The sequence below is a fragment of the Strigops habroptila genome, unplaced genomic scaffold (genome assembly GCF_004027225.2).
Source record: "Strigops habroptila isolate Jane unplaced genomic scaffold, bStrHab1.2.pri NW_022045635.1_ctg1, whole genome shotgun sequence".
Classification (NCBI taxonomy): domain Eukaryota; kingdom Metazoa; phylum Chordata; class Aves; order Psittaciformes; family Psittacidae; genus Strigops; species Strigops habroptila.
Window position 1 is genome coordinate 184,248 of NW_022651111.1, and position 23,097 is coordinate 207,344.

Consider the following 23,097-nt stretch of genomic DNA (forward strand, 5'->3'; position numbering starts at 1 on the left):
CCTTCTCCTTCTTCTTCCTCCTTCCTCTTCCTCTTCTTCCTTCCTCTTCCTCCTTCTCCTTCCTCTTCCTCCTCCTCCTTCCTCTTCCCCCTTGTCTCTCCTCTTCCTCTTCCCCCTTCTCCTTCTTCTTCTTCCTTCCTCTTCCTCCTTCTTCTTCCTCTTCTTCCTTCCTCTTCCCCCTTCTCCTTCCTCTTCTTCCTTCCTCTTCCTCCCTCTCCTTCCTCTTGTTCCTTCCTCTTCCTCCTTCTCCTTCCTCTTCCCCCTTCTCTCTCCTCTTCCTCTTCCTCCTTCTCCTTCCTCTTCCCCCTTCTCCTTCTTCCTCCTCCTTCCTCTTACTCTTCCCCCTTCCTCTTCCTCCTTCTCCTTCCTCTTCCTCCTCCTTCTTCCTCCTTCCTCTCCCTCCCCCCCAACACACTACTGACCCCCCCCCCCCGAATTGGGTGGAGGGGGCGTGGCCACGAGAGGGGCGTGGTCTGTTGGGAGGGGGCGTGGCCTGCGGGGGGGCGGGGGGGCTGTATATACTTGGGGCCATAATGGAGATGTTTACATTAATATATTGGATGCTTTTGGGTCCTTTGGGTCTGTGTTGGATTGGGGGAGGGGGGGGGGAGCACCCATGGGTGCCCCTCTATGCGTGCCCAGGCCCATAGATCACCCTATAGGTGCCCGTATCCCCCCCACAGTGCCCATAGCCCCACTTGGGTGCCAATATCCCCACCATTGGAGCCTATATCCCCCATATAGTGCCCATATCCCCCCTATGGGTGCCCATATCCCAGCCATGGGTGCCCATATCCCCCCTATAGGTGTCCGTATCCCACCTTGGGTGCCCATATCCCCCCTATAGGTGCTCATATCCCCCCTATAGGTGTCCGTATCCCCCCTATAGGTGCCCATATCCCATCCATAGGTGCCAATATCCTCCCCATTGGAGCCTATAGCCCCCCCACAGTGCCCATATCCCCCCATAGGTGCCAATATCCTCCCCATAGGTGCCCATATCCCCCCTACAGGTGCCCATATCCCACCCACAGGTGCCAATATCCCCCCCATTGGAGCCTATATCCCCCCTATAGTGCCCATATCCCCTCTGTGGGTGCCCATATCGCACCCATAGGTGCCAATATCCCCCCCATTGGAGCCTATAGCCCCCCTACAGTGCCCATATCCCCCCTATAGTTGTCTATATCTCCCGTATAGGTGCCCATATCCCCCCATAGGTGTTTGCATTCCCCCATGAGTGCCCATATCCCACCCATTGGAGCCCATATGCCATCTATAGTGCCTATATCCCCCCGTAGGTGCCCATAGCCACCTATAGGTGCCCATATGCCACCCATAGGTGGCCATATCCCACCCATAGGTGGCCATATCCCCCCTATAGGTGCCCACATCCCACCTATAGGTGCCCATGTCCCCCCTATAGGTGCCCACATCCCACCCATAGGTGCCCACATCCCACCTATAGGTGCCCACATCCCACCTATAGGTGCCCATATCCCCCCTATAGGTGCCCACATCCCACCTATAGGTGCCCATATCCCCCCTATAGGTGCCCACATCCCACCTATAGGTGCCCATATCCCACCCATAGGTGCCAAAATCCCCCGCACAGGTGCCCATATCCCCCCTATAGGTGCCCATATCCTCCCTATAGGCACCCTCCTGCTTCCTTTTCCCATCCCCCTTTATCTGGGAATGGAAAAGGTGGGAATGACGCAATTCCCCTCCCCCACCCCCCCCAATATCCATGACTCAGGGCTTGGAAATGCCGGAATCTCCCCATTTCTCCCCTTTCCTCTATAGGGACCCCCCCCTATAGCCCAACCCACGTGTCTGGGTGCCCCCCACCTATAGACAGCTCTATAGACACCCCCCTATAGACATTCCCCCCCCCCCATAGGGCTCCAGGTTGTGCAATGTGGGAAAAGCCGTTGCGTGACACACGGGTGATGGGGGGGCAGGAAGCTATAAGGGCTATAGGGGGTGTACAGGGGGTGTATAGGGGGCTATGGGAGGTTGTAAGGGTTGTATTAGGGGCTATAGGGGGGTATGGAGGGGTACTGGGGGCTATAAGGGGTGTATTGAGGGCTATAAGTGGTGTATTAGGGGCTACAGGGGTTCTATGGAGAGGTACTGGGGGTATAGGGGGTGTATAGGGGCTATAGGGGTGTATTAGGGGATATAGGGGGAGTATTGGGGGCTGTAGGGGGTGTATAAGGGGCTACAGGTGGTGTATGAAGGGGTAATGGGGGCCATAGGGGTTTTAGGGGATATAGGGGTGTATTAGGGACTATATGGGGTGGATGGAGGGGTACAGGGGGCTATAGGGGGTGTATTGGGGGCTATAGGGGGTGTATAAGGGGCTATAGCTCCTAATACACCCCTGTATTCTCTGATACACCCCTTATACCTCCTCCATACACCCCCATATCCTCTATACACCTCCTATAGCTCCCTGTACCCCTCTATACACCCCTATAGCCCCTTATACACCCCTTATAGCCCCACATCGCCCCCTATACACCCCTTATAGCCCCCTATAGCCCCTAATACACTCCCTATAGCCCCTAATACACCCCTTATAGCCCCCCTAGCCCCCTATACACCCCTTATAGCCCCACATCGCCCCCTATACACCCCTTATAGCCCCCTATAGCCCCTAATACACTCCCTATAGCCCCTAATACACCCCTTATAGCCCCCTATAGCCCCTAATACACCCCCTATAGCCCCCCTTAGCCCCCTATACACCCCTTATAGCCCCCTATAGCCCCTAATACACTCCCTATAGCCCCTAATACACCCCTTATAGCCCCCTATAGCCCCTAATACACCCCTTATAGCCCCACATCGCCCCCTATACACCCCTTATAGCCCCCTATAGCCCCTAATACACCCCCTATAGCCCCCCTTAGCCCCCTATACACCCCCTATAGCCCCCTATAGCCCCTAATACACTCCCTATAGCCCCTAATACACCCCTTATAGCCCCCTATAGCCCCTAATACACCCCTTATAGCCCCACATCGCCCCCTATACACCCCTTATAGCCCCCTATAGCCCCTAATACACTCCCTATAGCCCCTAATACACCCCTTATAGCCCCCTATAGCCCCTAATACACCCCCTATAGCCCCCCTTAGCCCCCTATACACCCCTTATAGCCCCCTATAGCCCCTAATACACCCCCCATAGCCCCTAATACACCCCCTATAGCCCCCCCAGCCCCCTATGCACCCCCTATCACCCTTTATCCAGCTCCCCCACCCTCCTACACAACTCCCCTAGCCCCCTATAGCCCCCTATAGCACCCTATAGCCCCCCATACACCCCTATAGCGCTCCATAAACCCCCCCCAATCACCCCAGCTCGGGTGGGAGGGCGGGGCATCCCTGCATGACCACGCCCCCTTCCCTGCAACCAGCCAATGGGAGCCACAGAGGGGCGTGGCCTCCCGCTCCGCCTCTATAAAAGGGCCTGCCGTGAGGCGCAGCCGCCATTTTACACCATGACGGTGCCGATGATGGCGGCGGCTGCGGCCACCACGACGTGCCCGGGCCGGGGCTGGCGCCACCGTGAGGGGTACCCCGGTGCCGTACCCCCTTCCCCGCCGCGCCACTTCACCTTCGAGCCCCCGCTAGGGCCCAGCTGCCCGCCCAGGCCGCGCCGCCGGCACCGACGGGTCCTTTACCCGCCTGCTGTGAGTACCCGCGGTCCGGGGGGGGGGGGGTGGTTGTGAGGGGGGGGGGGCCCATTCCCGGCCTCCCGAGGCTCATTCCTGGCCTCCCAGCGCAGGATGAGGCCCATTTCCCGGCGGGGTGTGGGGTGAGTCACTTCCCCCCCCCCCCCCCTTCCCCCTTCCGCCTGACTCAGCCCTGATGGTGCCCGCAGGGTTGGGGGGGGGCCGCGGGGTATTGCCACATCCCGGGGGGGTATTTACCCCATAGGGGTCTAGTTACCCCGGGGGGGGGTCTGTTTACCCCGTAGAGGGTTTGTTTACCCCATAGGGGGTCTATTTACCCCATAGGGAGTCTGTTTGCCCCGGGGGGGGGGGGCAGTTATTTGCCCCAAGGAGGGGGTCTATTTACCCCATAGAGGATCTCTTTACCCCGGGGGGGGCAGTTATTTGCCCCCAGGCAGGGTCTATTTACCCCATAGAGGGTTTGTTTACCCCATAGGGGGTCTATTTACCCCATAGGGGGTCTGTTTGCCCCGGGGGGGGCAGTTATTTGCCCCAAGGGGGGGGTCTATTTACACCATAGAGTCTGTTTATCCTATAGGGGGTCTGTTTGCCCTGGGAGGGGCAGTTATTTGCCCCAAGGGGGGGTTCTATTTACCCCATAGAGGATCTGTTTGCCCCGGGGGGGCAGTTATTTGCCCCAAGGGATGTCTATTTACCCCATAGAGGATCTCTTTACCGCGGGGGGGGGCAGTTATTTGCCCCCAGGCAGGGTCTATTTACCGCATAGAGGGTTCGTTTACCCCATAGGGGGTCTATTTACCCCATAGAGGATCTGTTTGCCTCGGGGGGGGCAGTTATTTGCCCAAAGGGGGGGGGTCTGTTTACCTCACAGGGGGTCTGCTTGCCCCGGGGGGGGCAGTTATTTGCCCCGAGGGGTGTCTATTTACCCCATAGAGGATCTCTTTGCCCCGGGGGGGGCAGTTATTTGCCCCAAGGGGGGGTCTATTTACCCCATAGAGGGTTTGTTTACCCCATAGGGGGTCTATTTACCCCATAGGGGGTCTGGTTTCCCCCGGGGGGGGCAGTTATTTGCTCCAGGGGGGGGTCTATTTACCCCATAGAGGATCTCTACCCCGGAGGGGGCAGTTATTTGCCCCCAGGCAGGGTCTGTTTACACCATAGAGTCTGTTTACCCCATACGGGGGTCTATTTACCCCGGGGGGAGGCAGTTATTTGCCCCAAGGGGGTGTCTATTTACCCCATAGAGGGTCTATTTACCGTGGGGGGGGGCACTTATGTGCCCCAAGGGGGGGTACTAACCCCACTTACCCTTCTGAACCTAAGCAGGTTTGCCCTGGGATGGGTTCCCTAAGCCTGACCATGGGGTTATTGAACCTTGGGGCGGGATCTATTTGCCCCATAGGGGGGGCTCTTTGCCCCTGGGGGTATTTATTTGCCCCAAGGGGGGGTATTTATCAGTTCTTACCCCATTCTTTTGCCCCCCCCCAGGTACGACGACCACCCCCTATGGAAGAGCCAAGCGCTGCCAAGAGGCTCCTGGTGCTGCTGTTGGCCGTGGTGAGCGCCCAAGTGTACAACACCCCCGGGGAGGTGACACCCGAAGTGGCTCCAACCAGCCCAGGGACACCAGAAGCACCCATTGTACCTGCTGGGACACCCGGCGGGACACTGGTGGGGCCACCCATGGGTGCCTCCTGCCCCCGGTTGCTGCTGTCGCCCATCCTGCACCCCACCAACTGCACTGCTGCCCATTGAGGGGCACCCAGCACCCTCACCCTCGTCTCAGGATGACACCCAAGACTGTCACCTCTGCCTTAGGGTGACACCCAGCACCCATTGGGCTGGGCTGGACCAGTAGCTGTGCCTGTTGTGGTGGCCACAGGGACATTGGGGGCCCATCACCTTGGCCTTAGGGCTGGGCCAATGCCCCTCACCATGCACTCAGAGACATTTAGCACCCATGGGTACCCCTACCTCTGCCCTTCGGGGCTGCCCTTAGCACCCATGGGTGCTCCTCGCTCAACGTTGGGGCTGTTCACCTCATCCCCCCCCACTTTATACTATTTATTTATTGTATTTATAGTAATTTAATGGAGCTTTATTTAATTGGGGGGTTATTTAATGTGATATTTAATAATTAATGGTATTTATGACGTTGATATTGGGTCTTTGTGTGGTTGTTCCCCCATTGGGGGGGTCTTTGTGTACCCCAAACCCCCTCCAGACCCCTCCTTTACCTCCACTTATGCTGTTACCCTCAGAAGACACATGGAACATCCTCCTCCTCCTCCTTGACATGGAACAAAATAGGATTTTCCAGGTTTTCCACCCCAATTTCCAGGCTGAGGACGGGGGGGGTCACCCCATTCCCACATTTTGGGAGGTGTCTGATGCTGGGAATTGAGGCTAAACCCCTGTTTGAGGTAGGAAAAGGCCACGAGTTGACCCAGCTCCTGTTTATTGAAGGACTCGGAGACAAGGCTGGGATACAAAGTCACCAAAAGTACCAAAACAACCCCAAAACCCCTCTATAGTCTTAAAAAGGAAGCTGAAACCAGCTCCCTGTTGCTCCCTTTTCATGGGAACACTGGGAAAAGCCCAGGATTGACTCTGCTCCATGCAGGATATTCCAGTCTTTCCTCCGTAACACATCCCTGGCAGTGCCAATGACCCAAAATTGGGCTTTTTTCCCCCAAAAATGGCACTTGAAGAGCAGCATCACCCCCTTTTTGGGCCCAAACCCCACCAAGAAGACACATGACAGTTGTAACCCCCCCCCTCCCCCTTCCCAAGGAGCATCTTCACCCCATGGGACCCACCCCCCAACACCATCTGCTCCAAAGAGCAAAATCCAGCAGAAAATGGGGGGGAAACCCCAATATCCCCCTTTTTTGCTTCAGTTTTTGCCACTTCCTGCCTTGGATCCCACCTGGAACCAGTGGGAAAAGTGGGAAACCAGCCTTAAAATCATCTTGATTTAGTGGGAAATGGGATTTCTGGGCTTCAATCCACCCCAAAAGCAAAGGGAGGGTGGTGGGCACCATCCCTGTCTTCCATGAGGACCTTGGGATGGGGAAAGGAAGAACATTCCTGGTATAAAAACAGGGGATTTTGGTTAAAAAGGGGGAAAAATGAAAGGGAAGGGTCCCCATCCCATAATTAGTCTCCAAAACTTAATGGTTCCAATGGGAGCAAGGCCCCAATGATGGGTCTTGAAGGTCAACCCCACTTGGGTGCTGGGTGAGGGACTGGGAAGGTTGGACCCATAGAATGAAGGTGACTTCCCCATCTTCTCATGGGCGCATCAAGACTGAACGGCTCCAGGTAGGAAGAACCTTCCCAGTGATGGGTCTTGATGGTGGCTCTTGGTGGCCAACCCCAGTTGGGTGATGAGAAGGTTGGGAGGAGGTTGGACCCATAGATGGAAGGCGACTTCCCCATCTTCTCATGGGCACATCAAGACTGAAGAGCTCTGGGTGGGAAGAACCTTCCCAATGATGGGTCTTGATGGTGGCTCTTGGTGGCCAACCCCAGTTGGGTGTTGAGTGAACAACTGGGGCTGCTGGGAAGAGGTTGGCCCCATAGAACGAAGGCGACTTCCCCGTCCTCTCATGGGCACGTCAAGACCAAACAGCTCCAGGTAGGACCATCCCAATGATGGCTCTTGGTGGCCAACCCCAGTTGGGTGTTGAGTGAGGTTGGCCCCATAGACTGAAGGTGACTTCACCACCTCCCATGGGCACATCAAGACTGAAGAGCTCTGGGTAGGAAGAACCTTCCCAATGATGTGTCTTGATGGTGGCTCTTGGTGGCCAACCCCAGTTGAGTGTTGAGTGAGGTTGGCCCCACAGCCCGAAGGCGACTTCCCCGTCCTCTCATGGGCACATCAAGACCAAACAGCCCCAGGTAGGACCATCCCAATGATGGCTCTTGGTGGCCAACCCCAGTTGGGTGTTGAGTGCGGTTGGCCCCATAGACTGAAGGTGACTTCCCCGCCTCCCATGGGCACATCAAGACTGAAGAGCTCTGGGTGGGAAGAACCTTCCCAATGGTGGGTCTTGATGGTGGCTCTTGGTGGCCAACCCCAGTTGGCTGTTGAGTGAGCTTGGACCCATAGAATGAAGGCGACTTCCCCACCTCTCCTGGGCACATCGAGACCGAACGGCTCCGGGTGGGCCCATCCCAGCGCTGGCTCTTGGGGCCCAAGGCCGTGGGGCCGTGGGGCCGGAGCCGGGGCCGGGCCGGGCTCAGTTGCTGAGGGACGAGGCCTGTGCCCCCGGGGCGGGGGCCGGGGGGAAGCAGGGCTGGGGGAAGGCGCGGGCAGGGAAGGGCAGGGCCCAGGGCAGCTCCAGCCCCGGCACCGGCAGCGCCGCGGCCGCACCGGGGAAGGGCGGCAGCGCCGGGACGGGCGCGAAGGGGCCGGAGAAGCCGCCCCCACCGGAGGGGCCGGTGCTGCTGGGGCCGGTGCCAGCCCCGGCGCTGCTGCTGCTGCTGCTGGTGGTGGTGGTGGTGGCCCCAGCGGTGGCTTTGGGCTTGTCCCCGGCGTGGGTGCGCTGGTGGCGGTTGAGGTGGGAGCTGCGGCTGAAGCACTTCCCGCACTCGGGACACTTGTAGGGCTTCTCCCCGGTGTGGACGCGCTGGTGGATGGTGAGCTCGGAGCGTTGGATGAAGCTCTTCCCGCACTCGGAGCACTGATAGGGCTTCTCGCCCAAGTGGGTCCGTTGGTGGGTGATGAGGTTGGAGGAGACGCTGAAGCACTTCCCGCACTCCCCACACTTGTAGGGCTTCTCCCCCGTGTGCATCCGGCGGTGGATGGTGAGGTCCGACTTCTGGATGAAGCCCTTCCCGCAATCCCCGCAGGCATAAGGCTTCTCTCCCGTATGGATCCGGCGGTGCTTGACCAGCGCCGAGCGTTGCCCAAAGCCCTTCCCACATTCCCCACACTTATAGGGCTTCTCCGGTGGTGGCACCGGAGCCGTTTCGGTGGCACCGGCATCCGATTCCATCCCGCAATCCAAGCACTGTTGAGCACGAGGACGTAACCCAATGGTCCCACCTCGGTTCTTGCCGCAATCCGGACATTTGGGAGCTTGTCCCACGGATCCTCCGGCGCCGTGAGAACGTTGATGCTTCAACAACGCGGCGCCTTGACCGAAGCATCTCCCACAGTGAGAACACTGGAAGAGGCGCCCGTGGCGATGGGCAGCCAAGAAGCTGCTGAGATGTTCGGGACAACGGTAGGACGCCCGCTCGGCCACGTGGATCTTCTGGTGCCGGTCAAGGTGGGAGCTGACGCTGAAGCTCTTCCCGCATTCTGGACACGTATAGGGCCGTTCCCCGGTGTGAACCCGTTGGTGGCGTTCCAGGTCGGAACGTTGGATGAAACCTTTGCCGCAGTCCCCACAAGCAAAGGGCCGTTCTCCGGTGTGGATGCGCCGGTGTTGGGTCAAGTTGGAGCCACGGCTGAAGCTCTTGCCGCAATCCCCACAGCGATGGGGCCGGTCACCGCTATGGGTCTTGCGATGCTTGGCCAACGCGGACCGTTGGGAGAAGCTCTTCCCGCAATCAGGACAACGATGAGGAGCTGCGGAACCTTCGGGAGACGCTCGAGGACGAGCCCGGGGGGGACCGGGGCCACTTGCGTGGGTCTGGCGATGCCGGTCCAGGTGGGAACTGACGCTGAACCTCTTGCCACAGTCTCCACACGGATACGGCCGCTCGCCGGTGTGGACCCTGCGGTGGCGTTCCAGGTCGGAACGTTGGATGAAGCCTTTGCCGCAGTCCCCGCAGCGGTGGGGCCGCTCTCCGGTGTGGATGCGCCGGTGCTGGGCCAGGTTGGAGCCGCGGCTGAAGCCTTTGCCACAGTCACCGCAACGATGGGGTTTGTCCCCACCGCGATCCGGTTGCCGGCAGCGCCGCCCGCACTCGGAGCAGCGCCGGCGTCTCATGGGGCTTCGGGAGCGGATGCGGGTCCCGCACTCGGAACAACCGGCCCGGAACGCCGGAGCTGCTTTACCCGCGACAGGGGGTTCAGTGGGTTGCTCTTGGCTTTGGTGGTGGGTGGCATCTTCCAATGTGGGTTCCTCGATGTCCTGCGGTGATGGGTCCTCCTCGGTGCCGCTCCCGGCGCCGGTACCTGAAGGACAAGGAGAAAGCATGAGGCCACCAGCACCGTGAAGCCACCACAACATGGGGAACAGCATCTAGGTGGGCTTTGAGATGGTCCAACACAAGGTCTTCCTCTCCCGGTTGGGTGGTGGGTCCATGTGGAGAGTGGTGGCCAATGGCTTCAGGTACAGATGGAGGAGTGGTGGCCATCAGGGATCCATCTCAAGACCATCTCCATTGACCATGTCAATGGTCACCCAAGTGGAGTTGGAGGGTTGATGCCCCAGAAGGATGGGATCCAGCCAGAGGGGCCTTGAGAGGTTGGAGAACCTCATGATGGTCAACCAAGCCAAGAGCAAGGTCTTAAGGCTGGACATGGGCTGAGGGTGATGAGATGGAGAGCAGAGAAGGAGTTGGGTTTGGAAGAGCTCATGGTGGCCTCAAAGTCACTGAGGGGACGGAGGTGGTGTCCCCATGGGGTTGGAGATGGTTTGGGGCTGAGAAAGGGAAGGTTTGGGTCTGAGGAAGGGCTGTTTTATGCTGAGGGTGTGGAGATGGGGGACAAGGTGTCACATCAGTGGAGACACCCATGGTTGGCTTGGACATGGAGAACGTCTATGGGGGCATGGAGAAGGTCTATGGGGACATGGAGAAGGTCTATAGGGACATGGAGGAGGTCTAGGGGAACATGTAGAAGATCTATGGGGACATGGAGAACGTCTATGGGGACATGGAGGTCTATGGGGACAAGAAGGAGGTCTATGCAGACATGGGGGAGGTCCATGGGGACATGGAGAAGGTCTATGGGAACATGGAGAAGATCTATAGGGACATGGAGAAGGTGTATGGGAACATGGAGGAGGTCTATGGGGACATGGAGAAGGTCTATGGGAACATGGAGAAGGTCTATGGGAACATGGAGGAGGTCTATGGGGACATGGAGAAGGTCTATGGGGACACGGAGGAGGTCTATGGCGACATGGAGAAGGCCTATAGGGACATGGAGGAGGTCTATGGGGACACCAGAAGGTTATAGAAACATGGAGGTCTATGGGGACATACAGAAGGTCTATGGGAACATGGAGAAGATCTATGAGGACATGGAGAAGGTCTATGGGGACATGGAGAAGGTCTATGGGGACATGGAGAAGGTCTATGGGGACACGGAGGAGGTCTATGGCGACATGGAGAAGGCCTATAGGGACATGGAGGAGGTCTATGGGGACACCAGAAGGTTATAGAAACATGGAGGTCTATGGGGACATACAGAAGGTCTATGGGAACATGGAGAAGATCTATGAGGACATGGAGAAGGTCTATGGGGACATGGAGAAGGTCTATGGGGACATGGGGGAGGTCTATGGGGACATGGGGGAGGTCTATGGGGGCATGGAGAACATCTATGGGGACATGGAGAAGGCCTATAGGAACATGGAGGTCTATGGGGACATAGAGAAGGTCTATGGGGACATGGAGAAGGTCTATGGGAACATGGGGGAGGTCTATGGGGACATGGAGGAGGTCTATGGGGACAAGGGGGAGGTGTATGGGAACATGGAGAAGGTCTATGGGGACATGGAGGTCTATGGGAACATGGAGAAGGTCTATGGGGACACAGAGAGGGTCTATAGGGACATGGAGGAGGACTATGGGGACATGGAGAAGGTCTATAGGAACATGGAGAAGGTCTATGGGGACATGGAGAAGGTCTACGGGGACATCAGAAAGTCTATGCGGACATGGAGAAGGTCTATGGGGACATGGAGGAGGTCTATGGGGGCGTGGAGGAGGTCTATAGGAACATGGAGGAGGTCTATGGGGACATGGAGAAGGTCTATGGGGACATTGAGAAGGTCTATGGGGACATGGAGGAGGTCTATAGGGACATCAGAAGGTCTGTGGGGACATGGAGAAGGTCTATAGGGACATGGAGGAGGTCTAGGGGAACATGTAGAAGATCTATGGGGACATGGAGAACGTCTATGGGGACATGGAGGTCTCTGGGGACAAGAAGGAGGTCTATGCAGACATGGGGGAGGTCCATGGGGACATGGAGAAGGTCTATGGGGACATGGAGGAGGTCTATGGGGACACGGAGAAGATCTATGGGGACACGGAGAAGCTCTTACTGGTGGTGTCACCCCCCCTTTACCTCCATCCTTGGGTGTCTTCTTGCGGCTCCGGCGCTTCCCGGCCTGTCCCTGCTCCCGCACCAGCTCCCGCAGCATCTTCTCCACCTGGCTCCGGCCGGCCGTCTGCAGGATCAGGCCCAACTGGCGCCGGAGGTCGGGATTCACCCCCCCATCGCCGGAGCTGGAGCCCCCCGAGGGCTGGAGCTGGGTGGGCTCCGGTTGTCCCTGCTCACCTTCGGCTTCTACACCTGCAGAAAGCCATGTCGGACCCCCAAAAAGCCGGGAATTCAGCCCAAACCGGGGGGGTCCGCAGCAATCCCGAAGGATCCAACCCAAATTGGGGCTGTTCCTCAAGAATCCAAAGGAATTCAACCAAAACCGAGGGGGTTCTGCAGCCATCCCAAAGGATTCAACCAATTTTGGGGGGTTCCTCAAGAATCCGAAGGGATTCAACTCGAATTTGGGGGGTTCTTCAACAATCCTAAGGAATTCCAGCAAAATGGAGGGGGTTGCCCACCAATCCAAAGGGATTCAACCAAATTGGGGGTGGTTTCACAAAATACCTAAGGGATTCACCCAAATCTGGGATGTTCTCCACCAATCCTAAGGAATTCACCCAAATCTGGGATGTTCTCCACCATTCCTAAGGAATTCACCCAAATCTGGGGGTTCTGCACCAATCCTAAGGGATTCACCCAAATATGGGATGTTCTCCACCATTCCTAAGGAATTCACCCAAATCTGGGGGTTCTGCACCAATCCTAAGGGATTCACCCAAATATGGGATGTTCTCCACCATTCCTAAGGAATTCACCCAAATCTGGGATGCTCTCCACCATTCCTAAGGAATTCACCCAAATCTGGGATGTTCTCCACCATTCCTAAGGAATTCACCCAAATCTGGGATGTTCTCCTCCAATCCTAAGGAATTCACCCAAAATTTGGGGGTTCTGCACCAATCCTAAGGGATTCACCCAGATTTGGGGGTGTTCCTCAAGAATCCTAAGGAATTCCACCAAAATTGAGGGGGTTCTCCATCAAAACTAAAGGAATTCACCCAAATCTGGGATGTTCTCCACCATTCCTAAGGAATTAACCCAAATTTGAGGTGGATTCACAAAATAACTCAGGAATTCACCCAAATCTGGGATGTTCTCCACCATTCCTAAGGAATTCACCCAAATCTGGGATGTTCTCCACCATTCCTAAGGAATTCACCCAAATTTGAGGTGGATTCACAAAATAACTAAGGGATTCACCCAAATTTGGGATGTTCTCCACCATTCCTAAGGAATTCACCCAAATTTGGGGGGTTCTGCACCATTCCTAAGGGATTCACCCAGATTTGAGGGTGTTCCTCAAGAATCCTAAGGAATTCCACCAAAATTGAGAGGGTTCTCCATCAAAACTAAAGGAATTCACCCAAATCTGGGATGTTCTCCACCAATCCTAAGGAATTCACCCAAATCTGGCGATATTCTCCATCAAAACTAAGGAATTCACCCAAATCTGGGATGTTCTCCACCATTCCTAAGGAATTCACCCAAATCTGGCGATATTCTCCATCAAAACTAAGGAATTCACCCAAATCTGGGATGTTCTCCACCATTCCTAAGGAATTCACCCAAATCTGGGATGTTCTCCACCATTCCTAAGGAATTCACCCAAAATTGGGGAGTTCTGCACCAATCCTAAGGAATTCCACCAAAATCGAGGGGGTTCTCCATCAAAACTAAGGAATTCACCCCAATTTGGGGTGTTTCCACCCGGAATTCCAGGACTTACCCGACACCAAGCCTCGCCTCCGATGGGATTCAGCGAATGCCGTGATCCGTGGCCAGCTGATGGCGATCTCCTCCGCTGCGGGGGCAGATGGTGGTGGTGGGTGCTCAATGCACCCACAGACCCCACGGATGGGCTCCGAACCCCCCAGCCCCACCCCGGTTTGGGGTGAAATCCACCATATTTGGGCCAAAAAGGGCTGCCGGCATCACATGCACCCCCCTCCCAAACCCCACCAGGGGATGGGGGTCCCCACATGCTCATGGGGTGCTCATGGGATGCCCATGGGATGCTCATTGTATGCCAATGGGATGCCCATGGGATACTCATGGGATGCTCATGGGATGCCAATGGGATGCTCCTTGGATGCTCATGAGATGCCCATGGGATGCTCGTGGGATGCTCATAGGATGCCAATGGGATGCTCAAGGGATGCCAGTGGGATGCCAATGGGATGCTCATTGGATGTTCGTGGGATGCTCATGGGATGCCAATGGGATGCTCATTGGATGTTCGTGGGATACTCATGGGATGCCAATGGGATGCGCATGGGATGCTCATGGGATGCTCGTGGGATGCTCATGGGATGCCAATGGGATACCAATGGGATGCTCATTGTATGCCAATGGGATGCCAATGGGATGCTCATGGGATGCCAATGGGATGCCAATGGGATACCAATGGGATGCTCATGGGATGCCAATGGGATGCTCACGGGATGCTCGTCGGATGCTCATGGGATGCCAACGGGATGCCCATGGGATGCTCATGGGATGCCAATGGGATATCAATGGGATGCTCATCGGATGCCCATGGGATGCCAATGGGATGCTCATTGGATGTTCATGGGATACTCATGGGATGCCAATGGGATGCGCATGGGATGCTCATGGTGTGCTCGTGGGATGCTCATGGGATGCCAGTGGAATACCAATGGGATGCTCATTGTATGCCAATGGGATGCCAATGGGATGCCCATGGGATGCTTGTGGGATGCTCATGGGATGCCAGTGGGATACCAATGGGATACTCACTGGATGTTCGTGGGATACTCATGGGCTGCTCATGGGATGCCAATGGGATGCCAATGGGATACCAATGGGATGCCCATGGGATGCCCATGGGATGCTCATGGGATGCCAATGGGATGCCAATGGGATAGCAATGGGGTGCTCATGGGATGCTCATGGGATGCCAATGGGATGCTCATTGGATGTTCGTGGGATACTCATGGGATGCCAATGGGATGCTCATGGGATGCTCATTGTATGCCAGTGGGATGCCAATGGGATGCCCATGGGATGCTCGTGGGATGCTCATGGGATACCAATGGGATGCTCATTGGATGTTCGTGGGATACTCATGGGATGCTCGTGGGATGCTCATGGGATGCCAATGGGATGCCCATGGGATGCTCGTGGGATGCTCATGGGATGCCAATGGGATGCTCATTGGATGTTCATGGGATACTCATGGGATGCTCATGGGATGCCAATGGGATGCCAACGGGATACCAATAGGATGTTGATGGGATGCCAATGGGATACCAATGGTATGCCAATGGGATGCCAATGGGATACCGATGGGATGCCCATGGGATGCTTGTGGGATGCTTGTGGGATGCCAATGGGATGCCCGTGGGATGCTCGTGGGATACCAATGGGATGCCCATGGGATACTGATGGGATGCCCATGGGATGCTCGTGGGATGCCAATGGGATACCGATGGGATGCCCATGGGATGCTCGTGGTACCCAACTCACGCCATGGAGAGGACAGGGATGGTGACACGAGCCCTGGGGAGCCCCAAACTGACCCCCCCACCCCCCCAAAGCAGCACATCCCGGGATCCCTCCGCATTCCTCACCCAAGGAAATGACGTTCTCGTAGTTCTCCTGCATGGTGACCCCCAAAGCCGGGGTCCTTGGGGTGCTCTCACCCCACACGCACGACTCCTGCCCCTGCAAAGGCAACAGCCCCCCCATCGCTGTCAGCGCCCCGAAATTCCCGCTGTTCCCTATGGAAACGGGGGTCTGTGGGTGCTTCCCCCTCACACACACCCCTATAGGGGACACACACACCCTATGGGACACACACACCCCCCTATGGGACACACACACTCCTATAGGGGACACACACACACCCTATGGGGGACACACTCCTACAGGGAACACGCACACCCCTATAGGGGACACACACCCCCACCCTATGGAACACACACCCCCTGTGGGACACACACACCCCTGTGGGGACACACTCAGCCCTATGGGACGCACACACACCCCTATAGGGGACAGACACCCCCCTATAGGGGACACATACACCCCCCTATGGGACACACACACCCCTATAGGGGACACATACACCCCCCTATGGGACACACACACCCCTATAGGGGACACATACACCCCCCTATGGGATACACACACCCCTATAGGGGACACACACCCCTCTATAGGACACACTCACACCCCTGTGGGGGACACACCCCCCATGGGTACACACACCCCTATGGGGGACACACACCCCCCTATAGGGGACACACACACCCCGCTATGGGGACACACTCAACCCTATGGGACGCACACACCCCTATATGGGATTCACACACACCCCTATAGGGGACATACACCCCTCCATGGGACACATCGACCCCCGTATAGGGGACACACACATCTCTATGGGACACACACACACACCCCCCATAGGTACACACACCCCTATGGGGGACACACACCCCGCTATGGGGACACACTCAGCCCTATGGGATGCACACACCCCTATATGGGATTCACACACACCCCTCTATGGGACACACACACCCCTATAGGGGTCACACACATCCTTATGGGACACACGCACCCCTATAGGGGACACACATACACACCCGCCATGGCTACACACCCCCCTATGGGGGACACACACCCCCCTATGGGACACACACCCCCCTATAGGACACACTCACACCCCTATAGGGGACACACACCCCGCTATGGGGACGCACTCAGCCCTATGGGTTGCACACACCCCTATATGGGATTCACACACACCCCTACGGGACACACACACCCCTATAGGGGTCACACACATCCTTATGGGACACACACACCCCTATAGGGGACACACATACACACCCCCCATGGCTACACACCCCCCCATGGGACACACACACCCCTATAGGACACACTCACACCCCTATAGGGGACACACACCCCGCTATGGGGACGCACTCAGCCCTATGGGATGCACACACCCCTATATGGGATTCACACACACCCCTATGGGACACACACACCCCTATAGGGGACACACATACACACCCCCCATGGCTACACACCCCCCTATGGGACACACACACCCCTATAGGACACACTCACACCCCTATAGGGGACACACACCCCGCTATGGGGACGCACTCAGCCCTATGGGACGCACACACAGCCCTATAGGGGGGACACACACCCCCCTATGGGACATATACACCCCTCTATGGGACATACACCCCCCTATAGGGAACACAGACCCCCCTCCATGGGGACCCCCCCTTTGGACGCTCCCATTTACCTGCGGGGGGGGGCCCAAAGCGGGTCCTCGCCCCGCGCCGGTCCCGCTGGAGGCGGCTCCTGCTGTGACCCGGATACAGTGAAGCGGCCCCCCCCGCCCCGCGCAGTGGTACCGCCCAGAGCCCCCTAGCGGCCCCCGCGTCCGCTTTCACCCCCCCCCTCGGCGAGAGATGGTCAGCCCCAGACCCCAGCCTTGGGGGCGAGCGCAGCCCTATAGAGACCCCCGAGGGTCCCTGTGGGTGAGCGGCCCCTATAGAGACCCCGGGGAGTCCCTATGGGTGAGCGGCCCCTATAGAGAGCCCGGAGGGTCCCTATGGGTGAGCGGCCCCTATAGAGAGCCCGGAGGGTCCCTATGGGTGAGCGGCCCCTATAGAGACCCCGGGGAGTCCCTATGGGTGAGCGGCCCCTATACGACCCCGGAGAGTCCCTTTGGGTGAGCGGCCCCTATAGAGACCCCGAGGGTCCCTATGGGTGAGCAGCCCTTATAGAGAGCCCGGAGGGTCCTATGGGTGAGCAGCCCTATAGAGACCCTGGGGAGTTCCTATGGGTGACCGGCCCTATAGACACCCCGGGGAGCCCTATGGGGTGAGCGGCCCTATAGAGACACTGGAGAGACCCCTATGGAAGAACAATCCCCCCCCGAGCTTGGATTCACCCTCCCCTCTCCTTAATGTGAGCTCAAACTCCTATAAGAGACACTGGAGAATCCTATGGAAGATCCCAAAAGAGATGCCCAAGGAGATAGCCATGGAATGGCCATGGAGATACCCATGGAATGAGCATGGAATGACCATGGATATGCCCATGGAGATACCATGGAATGAGCATGGAATGACATGGAGGTACCCATGGAGATACCCAAGGAATGACCATGGAGATACCCCATGGAATGAGCATGGAATGACCACGGAGGTACCCATGGAGAAGCCCATGGAATGACCATGGAGATACCCATGAATGAGCATGGAATGGACCATGGATATGCCCATGGATTGACCATGGAGATACCCCATTGAATGACCATGGAATGACCATGGAATGACCATGGAGATATCCATGGAGATACCCAAGGAATGAGCATGGAGATACCATGGAATGAGCATGGAATGAGCATGGGAGATACCCATGGAATGAGCATGGAGATACCCATAGAATCGCCATGGAATGACCATGAAATGACCATGGAGATACCCATGGAGAATGCCCAAGGAAATGACCATGGAGATACCCATGGAATGCCCATGGAGATGCCCATGGAGATGCCCAAGGAGAAGCCCTTGCACATCCTTGGAGCTCCTCTCTTGCCCATCTGAAGGTCTCCAGGCCCAATGGAGGAGGAAGCTCCTTGGGCTTGGGACAACCCAGCGCTGGTGTGGGACATGCATGGAGCATCCTGGAGGGTGACACCACACGCGGAGGGGGGTCCATGACCTGGTTGAGTCCCTTGGGATGGTGGGAAGGGATTTTGGCCACCCATCCCCAAAGTGACCTCCAAACCTTTGGTTTTCCATGTGGGAAGAGCCGGGATCCGCAAGTTCTTCCAAGGAGAAGGAGAAGAAGAAGAAGCCACCAAGTGGGGTTTGCACTAGTCTAGTTTATTCACTACAAACACAGCTTCTGCTCAGCTTGGGAAGAGATGGAGCAGGGCCATGGCCACCAAGGCCACCACAGCCCCCCGGCTCTGTGTCCTCCTCCCATCCCTGAGCTTCATCCCAAGGCTTTTCCTTGCTTCCATGAGGAAACACCTCCCCATGATCTCCTGGGGGCTTCATTCCAACCACAGATGGTGCCACCTCCTCCCCATCCCCAGTGGGGTCCCACCATGGGGCGGTGGTTGATGGAGCAACCCAAGGGCTTGAGGACAAACCCTCTGTGTCCCCATTACCTCCAGCTCAACCCCATCACGTTGGGTTCCTCCAACCTCAGGTGGGTTCCCATGTCATAAATACAATAAATACCTTCAGTAAAGCCCTCCATGGTGGCCAGGACCTGCTGGAGGTGGACCTTTGGGTTTGTTTCTCAACACCAAAGCCCTTGAATGGGGCTATTTTGCCCCAAATTTGGGCTGTTTTGGCCCAAACGGGGTCATTTGATGGTGTCATCATGGTCCAAGTGTGGCCAGGAGGGTTTGGGCTTTGGGTGCTGGTCAAGGCTGGGGGAACGGGGATGGTGGGATGAAGCCACCTCAGATGTTTTGGGGTCTTTTGGATGTCGACACCTCCAACCCCATCCCCTTCCATCCCTGCAGCATCCAACACCCATGGAGATGGCTCCTCCTGGACATGGAGATGGCTCCTCCTGGACATGGAGATGGTTCCTCTTGGACATGGAGATGGTTCCTCCTGGGCTACCCATGGAGAAGGAGCACAGTTGGGATGTCCTGGTGCCCATTGGCAGGATTCAGCCTGATATTCCATAGGGAACTCCCCCTCACTTCCCGTTCTCCATCCTCCCCTATCTACCTACCTACTCTACCCTACACATCTACGTCCTCGAGACCTCGGTCGGTGCCACCGAACGAGACACCAGCACCCATGGGGACAACCCCAAGCAACCACACGTGGCCAAGCAGCCACCCAACGGGGTCAACCCACCGCGTCCCCTTCTCCTCCCTCCCTCGGTTAACACGGCGCCAGCTCCTTTGGTGGCTCCTCAAGCGGTTCCTCTCCGTGCCCACGCAGATGCCGATGGAGATGGGACCTGACCCCAAAGCGCCGTCCACAGCGTGGACACGGGAAGGGCTTCTCCCCACCATGGACCCGCCGATGCTTGGCCAAGGCTGAGCCGTCAGTGAAGACCTTCCCGCAGTCGGGACAAGCGTGTCGAGGTCCAGCGTGAGCCCGTTGGTGCTTCTGGAAGTGGAGGGTGCTGTTGAAGCTCTTCCCGCACTCAGCACACACGTGGGGCTGGCCCCCGGCGTGGGTCCGTTGGTGGCGGTAGAGGTGGGACGTCCTCCCAAAGCGCTTCCCGCAGTCCCCGCATTGATAGGGACGTTCTCCAGTGTGGATCCGTTGGTGCCGTTCCCAATGGGAGCTCCAGGAGAAGCTCTTCCCACAGTCCCCACATCTATAGGGCTTCTCCCCACCACCGGCACCACCACGGTGGTGGCTCCGCTGGTGACGGACGTACTGAGCGCGGGCACCAAAGGCTTTGCCGCACTCTTCGCAACGGAAAGGGCCGTCTCCAAGGTGGAGCCGTTGGTGTTTGACCAACGTCGAGCCATCGCCGAAGCTCTTCCTGCACAGGGTGCACTTGTAGGGCCTTTGGCCGGTGTGGGTGCGTTGGTGGCGGTCAAAGTGGAGGGTGCTCCCGAAGCTGCGGCCACAATAGGTGCAGATGTAGGAGCGGCCGCCGGCGTGGGTGCGCTGGTGCCGGTAGAGGTGGGAGCTGCGGCTGAAGCACTTCCCGCACTCGGGACACTCGTAGGGCTTCTCCCCGGTGTGGACGCGTTGGTGGCGATCAAAGTGGGAGCTCCAGCTGAAGCTCTTCCCGCAGTGGCCGCACTGGAAGGGCAAGCGGCCGGTGTGGAGGCGTTGGTGGGTCACCAGCTCCTTGTTGCGGCGGAAGCTCTTCCCGCATTCCTCACACTTGTAGGACGAGCCTCGGGCCGGCGCCGGCGGCGACGGGCGCTGGGCACCGTGAGAGCGTTGGTGGCGGTAGAGGTTGGAGCTGACGTTGAAGCTCTTGCCGCAGTGGAGGCACAAGAAGGGCTTCTCCCCGGTGTGGGTCCTGCGGTGCTTGCTGAAGTGGGAGCTGCAGCTGAAGCTCTTCCCGCACTCGCCGCACTGGTAGCTCTTCTGGAGCACGATGATGCTCTTGATGTTGGAGAAGGCGCCGCCTCCGGGGCTGGTTTTGCCACTGCGACGTCCTCCGGTGGCAGTGGGAGAGTCGATCTGTTGGACCACGGTCCAATGCAGCGTCTCCCGCTCGCCCGCAGGAGCCTCCTCAACGTGGCCCAACAAAGCGGCCGTGTCCAGCTCGATGATCTCGGGGTCTTCTGCTGCTGGAGGGTCCATGTCCACGACGCTCGGGGTCACTAAGAGCGGGGGGAATGGGTCAGTCCTGGGATGGAGACCACGATCCCCATGGGAACATCAAAGGGGATGGAGACCACCATCGCCATGGGAACACGAAAGGGGATGGAGACCAGCATCCCCATGGCAACGTCAAAGGGGATGGAGACCACCATCCCCATGGGACCACAAAAGGGGATGGAGACCACCATCCCCATGAGACCATCAGAGGGGATGGAGACCAGCATCCCCATGGGAACATCAAAGGGGATGGAGACCACCATCACCATGGGAACATCAAAAGGGATGGAGACCACCATCCCCATGGGACCACAAAAGGGGATGGAGACCAGCATCCCCATGGGAACACCAAAGGGGATGGAGACCACCATCCCCATGGGACCATCAAAGGGATGGAGACCACCATCCCCATGGGAACATCAAAGGGGATGGAGGCACCCATCTCCATGGGAACATCAAAGGGGATGGAGACACCCATCTCCATGGGGCCATCAAAGGGGATGGAGACATCCCTATGGGACCATCAAAGGAGCTGGTGATCCCCATAACTTGGAGTTTCCTGGATGTCCTCAATGCAGGGATCAAGGATATGGGTCCCATCCCCATGAGACCATCAAAGAGGGTGGTGAACCCCATCCCCATGGAGCCATCAAGTTATGTTGAACGCCATAACTTGGAGGTCCTTGGTACATCCTCAAAGGAGGGATCAAGGATACAGGTTCCATTGCGGGAATGCTGCTGGGCCCAGGTCTCCATCCCATTCCCAAGCCCATCCCTCCTCCCCACTTACTCTGCATCACGGGGGGGTTGTAGGCATCTTCCTCCCCATTGCCCCCAAAGAGCCCCGTCTGCTCCGGCCCCGCAGATCCCCATGGATCCATGTCCTTGTCGGTGGCACGGGGACACTGGAGGGACAAGAGCTCCCCATGAGCATCCCATGGCCCCCAGAGCCATCACTGGGGGCTTGGTGGAGTTTGGGGTCAGCAGGATGGCGGGAACCCCATCCCTGATCCCACTGGGTCCATATGGGATGGACGGGAGCCCCATTTCCCCCCATTCCCAACCCTGCTGGGTCCATATGGGATGGATGGGAGCCACATTCCCCCCCATTCCCAACCCTGCTGGGTCCATATGGGATGGAGGGGAGCCCCATTCCCCCCCATTCCCAACCCCACTGGGTCCGTATGGGATGGATGGGAGCCCCATTCCCCCCCCATTCCCAACCCCACTGGGTCCATATGGGATGGATGGGAGCCCCATTCCCCCCCCATTCCCAACCCCACTGGGTCCATATGGGATGGAGGGAACTCCAGTGACCCCCCATCCCTGATCCCACCACGGATAGAGGGGACCCCCTGGACACCCATCCCAGAGGATCTATACAGGATGGAGGGAACGCCTCTTACACCCCATTCCCAATCCCACCAGGTCCATATGGGATGGAGGGGACCCCCCGTTAACCCCCATCCCCAATCCCACCGGGTCTATATGGGATGGAGGGAACTCCCCTTGCCCCCTATCCCAGCAGATCCATACGGGAAGGAGGAACCCCCTTTGCACCCCATCTCCAATAGCACTGGGTCCATATGGGATGGAGAGGACCCCCTTTTCCCCCCATCCCCATTCCCACTAGGTCCATATGGGATGGATGGGACCCCCCTTGCCCCCTATCTCCAAGTGACAGAGGGGACTCCCCGGGCCCCCCACCCCAGCAGATCCATATGGGATGCAGGGGACCCCCATTGCCCCTCATCCCCAATCCCACCGGCTCC

At 57.6% G+C, this 23,097-nt stretch overlaps 3 protein-coding genes across 4 annotated transcripts; 1 reads left to right on the top strand and 2 right to left on the bottom strand.

Annotated features, from left to right (window-relative positions):
* The first annotated feature begins 3,502 nt into the window (after positions 1–3,502).
* Positions 3,503–5,865, top strand: IER3 (immediate early response 3). Of its 2 annotated transcripts, XM_030475371.1 has the most exons (3): positions 3,517–3,703; positions 5,195–5,485; positions 5,537–5,865. In XM_030475371.1, the coding sequence occupies exons 1-2, from the start codon at positions 3,524–3,526 to the stop codon at positions 5,459–5,461; spliced, it is 447 nt and encodes a 148-aa protein (XP_030331231.1). In that variant the 5' UTR covers positions 3,517–3,523; the 3' UTR covers positions 5,462–5,485; positions 5,537–5,865. The 2 variants fall into 2 exon arrangements, with proteins under 2 accessions (XP_030331230.1, XP_030331231.1); XM_030475370.1 differs by having other exon boundaries at positions 3,503–3,703; positions 5,195–5,865.
* A 282-nt stretch (positions 5,866–6,147) lies between these two features.
* Positions 6,148–17,374, bottom strand: LOC115603465 (zinc finger protein 345-like). The gene is made up of 5 exons (XM_030475368.1): positions 17,293–17,374; positions 15,596–15,689; positions 13,732–13,806; positions 11,967–12,194; positions 6,148–9,842 (listed from the first exon to the last, which is right to left on the bottom strand). Exons 2-5 carry the CDS (start codon positions 15,627–15,629, stop codon positions 7,954–7,956), a joined length of 2,226 nt encoding a protein of 741 aa, XP_030331228.1. The 5' UTR covers positions 15,630–15,689; positions 17,293–17,374; the 3' UTR covers positions 6,148–7,953.
* A 1,491-nt stretch (positions 17,375–18,865) lies between these two features.
* Positions 18,866–22,298, bottom strand: LOC115603466 (zinc finger protein 883-like). Its single transcript, XM_030475369.1, has 2 exons — positions 22,116–22,298; positions 18,866–21,327 (listed from the first exon to the last, which is right to left on the bottom strand). The coding sequence occupies exons 1-2, from the start codon at positions 22,204–22,206 to the stop codon at positions 19,913–19,915; spliced, it is 1,506 nt and encodes a 501-aa protein (XP_030331229.1). The 5' UTR covers positions 22,207–22,298; the 3' UTR covers positions 18,866–19,912.
* Positions 22,299–23,097: the final 799 nt, after the last annotated feature.